General features: G+C 53.6%; 1 protein-coding gene across 1 annotated transcript; it reads left to right on the top strand.

Annotated features, from left to right (window-relative positions):
* Positions 1-290: 290 nt before the first annotated feature.
* COG1 (component of oligomeric golgi complex 1) lies at positions 291-10,050 on the top strand. The gene is given in 16 exon segments (XM_054393745.1): positions 291-548; positions 628-646; positions 649-830; positions 832-872; positions 1,737-1,918; positions 2,576-2,746; positions 2,826-2,979; positions 3,724-3,934; positions 4,079-4,867; positions 5,541-5,687; positions 6,564-6,725; positions 7,035-7,162; positions 7,738-7,846; positions 8,281-8,390; positions 8,491-8,566; positions 9,910-10,050. Coding segments are annotated over 16 exon segments (2,880 nt in total).
* Positions 10,051-10,666: the final 616 nt, after the last annotated feature.

Raw genomic sequence — 10,666 nt, 5'->3', positions numbered from 1 at the left:
CCCACTTCCCCGAGAAACGGACATATAATTAAATAAATATTTTTAAATTCGTGTTTTCCCCACCCCCCTCCCCTGGCCCCGGGGCCGAGTCGCCATGGCAACGACGCCCAGCCGTGGCTCTGCCCTGCACAAAGATGGCGGCGTCCTCCTCCCCTTCCCGTCACAAAGACGGCGGTGCCTCGCCTCGCCCCACCCGCTAGCCCGGAAGTGCCCTCTCGTTTCCCGTCGCAAAGATGGCGGCAGCGGCGGCACCCACGTCAGCACCGCCCCGGTTCCGGGCGGAGGCAGCTATGGCGGCGCGGGGCACCGAAGCCGAGGCCCTCTTCGAGACGCACACAGCGGCCGAGCTGCGGGAGGTGGAACGGCGGCTGCGGGCCGGCATCGAACAGAAGCGGGAGGAGCTGCGGCAGATGGTGGGCGAACGGTACCGCGACCTGATCGAAGCGGCGGACACTATCGCCGAGATGCGGCTCAGCGCCGAGCGCCTGTTGGGTGCCGTGCGGGGCCTGCAACGGGGCGGAGCGGTCCGGTCTGGCCCCGCAGCGCCGGTGAGAGGGGCGAGAGACAGCGGTGCAGCTGGGGGTGGTTCCGGAGGCAGCTCTTGACCCGCTCCTTCCTTCCCTCCAGGCTCGGCCGCCTGTTCAGGAAACATTCTACCGGGCAGCGGCGCAGCTGAAGCTGCTGCTGGACGTCCCCGAGAAGGTGTGGGGTGCCGTGGAGGCCGGCCGGTACCTGCCCGCTGCTCGCCTCCACCTGCTCGGTGGCCACCTCCGCCGGCAGCTGCAGCTCGATGTGCCCCGTGCCCGCAGCAGCCCCATCCTCGCCCGCTTCCCCATCCTGCTGCGGCAAGTGGCCGCCGCCAGCCACCTCAGGTGGGGCAGCCTGAGGCCACGGTGGCCCTGGGAAGGAATAAAGGAGGAGCAGAGTGGAGGGACACGTTACCAGGGAAGTGGTCACGGTCGGGTTGAATGGGGGCTGGAGCAAGCTGGTCTGGTGGCAGATGGCCCTGCCTGTGGCAGGGAAGTTGGACTTGATACTTCACTGTGTCCAGCTCTCGAGTCCTCAACACAGGAGAGACATGGACCTGTTAGATTGGGTCCAGAGGAGGCCACAAACATGATCCGAGGGCTGGAACCTCTCTGCTGTGAGGATAGGCTGAGAGAGTTTGGATTCTTCAGCCTGGAGAAGAGAGGGCTCCAGGGAGACCCTAGGGTGGCCTTTCAGTACTTAAAGGAGCTGGTAAGAAAGATGGGTACAGACTTTTTATCAGGGCCTGTTGTGGCCAGACAAGGGGCGATGGTTAAACTAGAAGAGGGAGATTTAGACCAGAGAGTGACAGTGAGACAGTGAGAGTGGTGAGATACTGGCCCAGGTCACCCAGAGAGGTGGCAGATGCCATTCTAGATCAGGCTGGTTGTGGCTCTGAGCAACCTGCTTTAGCTGAAGATGTCTCTGCTGACTGCAGAGGGGTTGGACTAGGTGATCGTTGAAGGTCCCTTCCAACCCAAACCATCCCATGAGCCCATGACATGAGAAGTTTCTCTCACAGATGTCTTAGAGCCAGCTACCCTGTGTCTTGTGCCAGCTGAGGCACCAGAAACCTCACCTGGAACCATACCACTCAGATAGTGCCCTTCTGCCTGGGGAAAAGAACATCCTTCCTTGGTGGGTTACCATGTAACCACCTGAATACTTGGTCAAGCACTGAGTGACTGTCCACCTCATTCCCTTGCCAGATCCACCATCCTGCAGGAGAGCAAGTCCCTGCTGAAGAACCAGACTGTGTCAGACCAGGCAGTGGCAGAAGCACTGTGTGCCATCATGCTCCTGGAGGACAGTTCACCACGCCAGGCTCTTGCTGACTTCCTCCTGGCCAGGAAGCTTGCCATCCAGCAGCTTCTCAACCAGCCACACCACGGTCAGTACCATGGGCTTGCCTCCTTTTTAAGGTCAAGGTAACCCCCTTGGCTTCATCTCCCTCTTGCCCCACTGAGGAGAGGGTAGAATGATCCCATAGAGTTAATGATGGGGGAGATGCAGCACATCACTCTGCTGCAGTGGCCACAAACATGAGCAGTGCTCAAGGTCCTAAGCCAGGCCCATCTGTAATGAGGAAGCAACTTGGTGTTGAAAAGATGGAGTGAAAAATATCTAGGCTGAATAAGCCTGTCATGGGCTGGTCTGAAACCAGGGTAACAGGAATGGAAGGTCCCCAAGAGTAAAGAACAAAATGACCTCAAAGGTTGACATAACCAGAAACAAGACACAGGAATTAAGAGCAGTATTTAAAGATGGTGAAATTCTGCTAACCTTTGTAGATAATGCATTGTTCTGGATTCTGGATAGAAACCAGAGAGAGGTTTGGACACAGATCAAACCATCAAGGTGCCCCTTGAATAACCTGTGGTGATTTTAATACTAAACCCCACGTTTCTAGAGGAGAACTTAAATATTTGCACAGCAGAGAAAAGAGCCTTTTTCTGAACTGCAGGTGGTACCTGGGGCTGAGTCCTTTGTGCTCCAGCCCATCCCTGGAGCCACAGGGCTGGCTCAGCTGAAAGTGGTTTCTCTGCAGGTGCAGGTATAAAAGCTCAGGTGTGTTCACTGATAGAGCTGCTGACCACCACCCTGTACCAGGCTCATGCTCTCTTCTACACCATGCCTGAAGGGATGCCACCAGATCCAGCCCTGCCCTGTGGCTTGCTCTTCTCCACTTTGGAGACCACCACAGGCCAGCACCCAGCAGGTGAGTGAATGGGCAGCCTGGATTTGTGGGCAGGAGGCTCCTCTCATGTGGTGTTCATCCCCTGACCATGTGCTTCCAGGCAGAGGTGGGGTTCTGGAGGAGGAGGTGAAGCTGAGCAGCTGGTTCAAATACCTCCCAGAGTCCGTGGTGCAGTTCCAGCCAGCCCTGCGGACTCTGGCACACCCCATCAGCCAGGACTACCTCAGAGACACTCTGCAGAAGTGGATTGCCATGTGAGTGGGACAGCATCCCCTTCACAGAGCTCTTCCAGGCTCTCACAGCCTCTCTGCCAGGGCAGCAGCACAAAGCAAACCCAAGCTTGCTCACTCCAGCCAGGCCTAGCATCCCCTCTCCCTAACAGTTAAACAGCAAGGGGCAACACAGCATGTCCTAAGAACCAGGCTGAAGCACTCTGAGCTAACCTGGGCTGCATGTGAGGATACTTGTTAGAGCTGCCTTATGCTGCTATAACCACCAGCAAACAAACACAGAGAGAATGAGAAGAAAATCTCTTACCAGCCTCACTTGGCTCTTGATCCAGCCCCTCCTTTCTCCTCACTGCCCTTCCCTGGACTGTGTGAGGGCAGCCAGAGCCCCTTTATAGAGTTGCCAGCCCCACCCCATCCCACCATGCCTTGCCCTGTGGACAAGGGATGGAGCCACCTGGACCCTGCTGTCAGCTGCAGCCCATCATGGTCTGCTTGCTGGCCATGGGATATTTCCCCAGCCATGCTTCTAGAGCTCCCACCTGCCCTGCCAGCTTTCCTAGGCCATTCCTGGGACACTGCTTCCAGCTTTGATACTCACCACAGCCCAGGTGCAGCTGCCTCCCCAGCCCTCAGCCCTGCAGGTGATTGTGCAGGCAGAGCCTCTTAGTGGCAGGTTAACAATTCCCCCACCTCAGTAATCAGTGTTCTCTTCTGCCTTGCCTGGGGCTCACTGAGCAGGTCAGACTGAAGCAAAACTTTTGTCTTCAGGTGCAGTGATGACATCAGGGCTGGGGTCAGCAATCTGCTCATCTATGTGAAGAGCATGAAAGGCCTGGCAGGGATTCGTGACGCGGTGTGGGAGCTGCTGTCGAGCGACTCCATGAGCCAGAACTGGGCTGCTGTGTGCCAACGCCTCTTGGACAAGCCTGCTTCCTTCTGGGAGGACCTGCTGCAGCAGCTCTTCCTGGACAGGCTAGAGGTGGGTGCTCTGCTGCAGCAGTTCATGAGAAGCCATGCTCTGTTGTCTCAAACAGCCCCCTGGTGCCTGCAGTGTCTGGTTTAAGTGCTCAGTGGCACATGCAAAGGGTGCTTATATTTTTCTCCTCCCCTGCTTCTGTTCCAGACTCTGACCAAAGAAGGCTTTGAATCCATCTCAAGTGGCTCCAAACAGCTTCTCACCTTAGCCTTGCAGGAGCTTGAGGTCAAATCCAACACCTCTGCCCTGAGCAAGCACATCCAGTTTGAGCACAACGTGGCCCTGTTCTTGTGGTCGGAGAGCTCCAGCGACCTCCCTCCCAACGCCGCTTGGGTCAACGTGGCAAACCGCGGGCAGCTGGCCAGGAGCGGCCTGTCCATGAAGGCCCAGGCGTTCACACCCTGTGTGCAGAGCTTCTGCTCGGCTCTGGACTCAAAGCTGAAGGCCAGGCTGGATGATCTCCTGTCCTACCTTCCCGCAGGCTGCTCTGCCACCAAGGAGACCACTGCTGTGGCGCAGGCGCGCTCTGCCTTCGACCGCTTCGCTGATGCTGGCACCGTGGAGGGGCTGCTCCGCGACCACTGCATCGCCTGCATCCACCACCTCCTGGGTTGTGTGCACGAGGAGCTCCAGAGTGCCAAGAGCCTTCTGGGGGGGCAGGGAGATGCTGCCAGTGATGCCAGGCTCAATGCTGTCCTCTTCATGGCGAGACTCTGCCAGTCACTGACCGAGCTGTGCCCTCACCTGAAGCAGTGTATCCTGGGCCAGTCAGGCAGCGTGGAGCCAGCGCGGAAGGAAACTCGCTCCACCAAGAAGCTGGGGAAGGGGAAAGCCCAGGAGGTGACCCCTGTGCAGGCCAAGTGGCAGGAGGTGAAGGCAGAGCTCCAGCAGCGGAGCCTGTTTGCTTACCAGATCTGGAGCTCAGCTGTTACCAAAGTAAGGAGCTGTTTTCTCTCATCACAGCTGCTTCCTTTGTGGGTTTCACTCACTCAGCTGCTTGTGGTCAGGGCTGCTGTTCCTTCACTGCTTGATCAGAGCTCACCCTGCTGCTGCCACTCTGCTTAGTCAGCCTGTGGGGACAGGAGGCAGTGGCAGCTCAGAGGTGGCAGCCTGTGCAGTGGTCTTCAGGAGATGGGGTTGTTCAGACTGGAAGAGAGAGCCTCCAGGGAGGCTTTGTTGGGGCCTTGTAGTATTTACAGGGTCTTGAGAAGAAAGATGGCTCTGTTGTGACAGGACAAGGGGTGATGGTTTGAAACTAAAAGAGAGGAGATTTAGTCTACAGAGAAGGAAAAATTTTACAGAGGGTGGTGAGACCCTGGCCCAGGTTGCCAGTAGAAGCCAAATCCCTGGAACCATTCCAGGTCAGGTTGGCCTGGGTTGAGGACCCTCCTTTAGTTGTAGACGTCCCTGCTGACTGCAGGGGTGTTGGATAAATGATCTTTAAAGGACCCTCCCAACCCATTCTCTGATTCCATGAAGATTTGCTTTTGGAGTGGCAGGGGCATGCAGGAGGTTGGTCTCATTGCAGGCAGAAGCAGATTGCTTACCCTTTGGGACTCCCAGTACAGCTGGCTGGCTGTGACTGCTGCTTTTGTGTTTTACATTCTAGGGTCTGGTTCAGTGCTTTGCCCACACTTTGCTGCTCGACACAGCTGGCTCTGTCTTGGCCACAGCCACCAATTGGGATGAAATTGAAATCCAGGAGGAGACAGAATCTGGAAGCAGTGTAACCTCAAAGATCCGGCTGCCTGTGCAGGTATGAGGAATGCCCTCTCAGTAAACACAGAGCAGCAGTCTGCTGGGAGGAGAAAAGCTCTGGTTTCCAAAACCATCTGTTAGATGGTGCTGACCAGCTGTGGAGATTGCTTGGTGTTATGAGCAGAGGGCAAACACTCTGCAGTGCTCTTTATTTGCTCTTTGAGATGCTTGCCTCTGAAGGACAGAGGTCAGAGGAAAGAAATTAGATAGTTGCTGTAGGATATTCAAATGAGTTTGATTGGCCCAGATCCTGTAAAACTGAGCCAAAGAAAGATACTTGGTTTATACACAGAGCCCCCCAGGAGAGAGATCTTATGGATGCACTGACTCTGCAAAACCTCAAGAGTTGCAGCTTTCTGTGGGCATGGGGGTGGTGCAGAAATGACACAGGTGCCAGTTGCATGGAGGGACTGGGCAAGAGCAAGTTCTGTTTGCACAGTACAGGAGGGGTTGGACAGGGTAATAGAACTTTTATAGTGAACCTAATCAGGTGAATTTTGCTGATTTTTGAAGAGAAGAGCATCGGGATGAGAACTCAGGATAGCTGGGAGGCCCAGGAGAAGAAGGAGGGAGTAAATAACAAGTCCAGGTAGTGAGTGGTCAGAGCAGGGTCAGTGGTGACAGAAGAGGCACAACAAGCAGTTCTGTCCTGCCTACACTCAGGTGAATACCTCCTGTAAAGTTCTCCTGGGACTTTGAGGATTGCTATCACCAAAAGCCTGATGTGTCAGTAAACAAAACCCCTGACATACTTGAGCCATGCTGTGGGGGCAGGTGGGTCTCAGTAGCAGAGCTTTATGGTTTCTGAGGAAGTAAGAAGCTCACGTCAGGAGAGCTGAAGTGCACACAAAGATAACAGAGTCTCCTTAAACAGCCTTCCTGGTATGTCCAGTGCCTCCTCTTCAGCCTGTGCCAAGAGGTGAACAGGGTCGGTGGTCACACTCTTCCCAAGGTCACCTTGCAGGAGCTGCTGAGAGCCTGCATGGCAGAAGTGCTCACTGCCTATGAAAAGCTTGTGGAAGAGAAGCAGGAGAAGGTAAGTGAGCAGGATCAGCCCTTGCTGCACCTACTGTGGGAGAGGAGGGTTGCTGGGCAGGCAGTGGTGCAGAGGCTCCTGTCCCTCAGAACAGAAGACATCTGTCTGTGGCTGCTGGGGTGGAGGGGTGGGTAGGTTCTTCCCCTGCCTCCCCCAAGAGCAAGGCAAAAAAAAAGGCATCAGACACCAGACTGCAGGCTCAGAACAGTTCACTTAGGCTGGTGCTGGTGTTTTAAACATCTCCCCTGAAGCAATCCTCTGACAACCCCGAGTGTGAGCAGAGCCATGTCCTGACTGTCCTGTTTGCAGAGAGCAGGCACCTTCCCCATGACCCAGAACAGAGCTCTGCAGTTGCTCTACGATCTGCAGTACCTCAGCATCATCCTGACAGCCAAGAGCGAGGATGCCAAGAGCAGCAGGATGAAGCACGACGCCAGGTGTGTGCAGTTCTGGGGTTCAGATACCAGCAGAAGTTTGAGGGGCTCTGAAGTGGTTTAAAGCAGGAGCCTTCCTGGCTGGTAGGAGCTTACCTACAGGAGTGGTGGTGCCTTTGGGCCTCATGGCAGAAGGGCAATGCAGACTTTAAGCTCTGTCATTGTCAGCCAAGCTAAGCTCATCCTCAAAATAGAAGAGGGGTGGGATTTTGTGGCTGAGATCTCAGGCAGCAGACTGGTCTTCCCTGCTTGCATATGCAGCAGGGACAGCATTGGAAGGTGGTCCTGGAGAGAACAGTTCAGCTTCCACCCAAGAGTTAAAACCTTGTGGATGCTCCAGGCTTGAACCGAGGCATCTCTCTCTCAGAGGTACCACAAGGAGAAGATTCCTCCATAGCAGCAGATGATGTAGGTTGTTTGGAGCTGGAAATCCTTCAGGCTGCTGTTCCAAGCAATTCCTGTTTTGCTCAGCCACCTCTGGGGCTGCTTCAGAAGGACCTTCAGTGAAACCACCCTGTTGGCATCAACAGCCATCACTAGGATGTAACCCCTGATGGGACTCCTCCGCTCTACTTTAGGATTGAGAAGGTGACAGACTTCCTGGAGGGCCACATTGACCCATTTGACTTGGATGTTTTCACTCCACACTTGAACAGCAACCTCAACCGCCTGGTCCAGCGGACCTCTGTAAGTTGAAGGAGAAGGGCTGGATTGGGAAGCAGGTTTTGAGGAGCAGCTGGGGAGGGTTTACAGACTGCTTAAAGCCTAAAGATAACTGCTGGCAGCTCCTTGGGAATGGGAAGGGTGTTTAATGCCAGCTGAAGATAAGAGGAGGCTGAGCTGGCTGCATAGCACGTCATTGTGCCTGGAGGTGGCTGAACTTTATCTAACAGGATTCACTGGAGCCTGTGCAATGCTAATTGGGTTAAGTGGTGCTGAAACAGGCCTAAAACTCAACTGTGGTCATAACGAGCAGTGCCAATTAAATGAAGCAAGAGTTGAAGGGGGAAGGGAGATGCTTCATGTTCAGACTTAAAACCAGTCCCAAGAGGTGTGCCAACAGACTCACCAGAAGTGTGTTGTGTGACCCCAAAACCAAACAGCTCCTTCCTGCTTTCCAGGTTCTCTTTGGCTTGCTGACGGGGACGGAGAATCAGTACACGAGCCGGAGCAGTGCTCCGAGCTCCCAGGAGCTCCACAACATCTTGCCATTAGCCTCCAGCCAGATCAGGTGCTTGGCTCTCCTGTGTGTCCTGCTGCCTCTTTGGGAAGTGGGTCTGGAATTGCTGCTTCTCTGTGACCAGCCATAATTCCTTTTTCCATCTCTTAAGATTTGGACTTCTGCCACTGAGCATGTCGAGTTCACGGAAGAGCAAGTCTGCTACCAGGAGCACAGAAAGAGTTCAGGTTGGTAAACTGAGCTGTAGTAACTCCTTGCCAGTGCTCATTCTCTCACCAACCATTAGAGCTTGCAGGGAAAGAAGGAAATTACCAAAGAGTGAATATTTAACCTGATTTTTTTGTGTGTGTAAAATGAGAGAACCATTACGGCAACACAGCAGGAGATAGTTGGGATATCCCCTTGACCCGTAAAAAAAATCCCCCCTTCACAGCCCCTCTGTTTTGGGACCCACTGCTCTGTGGTAAAACACAGGCCACAACCACCATGAAAACGCAGAGAAGACTTACACAGATGAGGCGTTCTGAGATCAATGCATAACAGACAGTTCATGTGAAGATGGCTGCAAGAGACATTGAAGGACACCAGCTAACTGTCTGAACTCCTTTGCAGTGCGATGCTGACCCTTAACTCCTGAGGAGGCCTGGCTGGGTATTTAAAGCCTGTGTGAGCGAGTGTCTTGCTTTCCTGCAAAGGCTCTGTGTTGTCCTGTTTGAGTTTTAGCAGTAGACAACCACTCTGTTGCTACGTTTCCCCCACTTTAAAACATCTGCTTAGATGGAGACCTCTCTGTTGAGGACTGGGAGAGCTAAGGAATACCTCACTAATGGGCCACATCCTGTAGCAGTAATCCATTTCCTTTAGCTATTATTAACTCAATAATCCATCTGTGGTGACGTCTTTCCAAGTGGGAGAGAAGAGTAGAGGTCTGATTTTATCAGAGCAGAGGGTTACCTCTGCAGCTCCTTCTCTCTATTACTCAGAAGCTTTAAGGACTAGACACAGCATGAGGGTTGTTTAACAGCCCAAAGCTTCCCAGTGAAGGTATTCCTTACCTTGTACACCCCAGCTGCACTGCAGTGTGGAAGTGGTGTGCTGGCCCACGTGTGTTCTGTGCTAGCCATGCTCCTCAGAATCCCTGACAGATGCTTGCTCCCCCTTTCATGCTAAAAGTTCTGGAGAGGTTCAAGCCCGTAATTACTCCAGAACAGTTCTCTGCAAAGGCTGCAGCTGTACTTCTACTGTGTGTACTTCACCCCTTTGGTCTCTGAGCAACAGCCCCTGCCCTGCAGGTCCAAATGCTCTGGGGGATTTTTGAGCATTGAGTGGCATCAGAAAAGCCTCCCCCTTGCTAAGAGCAGCAAGGCACTGTGCTTCAGCCCCTGGGAACTGCCTCTGCCTGTCACTAACCCCAGGAGTGACACCGCTTGGGTGGTGGTTCAGGCTCAAGTTGCCTGGAGGAGCTGTTCTGCTGTAGCCTACACTTCTTGCAGCTACTCTAGATGGGGTATGGAATAAGCTGAAGAGAGGCTGCAAGGTCCTGACACTTCTGCTTTTAAACACTGAACAGGTTCCACCTCCTGCACTCACAAGAGCAGAAGAGGAGGCAGCACGCCCTGGCTCTCTGTTCAGGCAGCTTGTCACAGAGGAGGAAAACATAGCCACACCTTCCCTCTTCAAGCTGGGATGGCTTTCGGGCATGACCAAGTGATGCAATAAAAAATAGTTTGTCTGCATACTCATCCTCACCGAGATTGCTCTCTCCTCTTAGTGGGGAGTGCTGACGCTTCTGCTGGTGCTGTCAGAAGAGGGCTACTTCTCCATCCTTAGCCAGGTCATTCCAACAGGCCCAGGTCAGGTCTGTCCTCTCCATCTGGCTCCTGGAGCAGAGGTGGAGCTGCTCTTTCACCTCCTATTCCTTTAAGGTTAACAACTTAAGTCAAATTAAAGAAAAACAACCACAACCACCCTATATGCTAACAGAAAACATTTCACAGCTAGAAGTGGGCACTGGAGCAAGGTAAAGGCTCCTCTCTCCTTCAAAAGCCTTTTCTCCATTGGCACCATAAACCTGCTCGTGGTGAAGCCAGCAGGCACCTGACATTTCAGTTCCAGCTGCCTGAGCTTTCTTGGTTCTCATTTGATGCTTTCTTTTCAGCACTGCAACAGTAAAGATCAAAGAGACCAAGGTGCTGGCACATCAGGCTGGGTAGAAAGGTCACATATGGGGCAGTCCTAAGCAAATCCAGTGACAACATCTAATTCTTACCCATTAACTCTAAATCCTCCAAAAAAATATGTTGCCAACTCAATTTTTTTACTAGTTT

Source organism: Indicator indicator, chromosome 29, assembly GCF_027791375.1.
Source record: "Indicator indicator isolate 239-I01 chromosome 29, UM_Iind_1.1, whole genome shotgun sequence".
NCBI classification, from domain to species: Eukaryota; Metazoa; Chordata; class Aves; order Piciformes; family Indicatoridae; genus Indicator; species Indicator indicator.
This window is presented reverse-complemented; position numbering and strand designations above follow the sequence as displayed.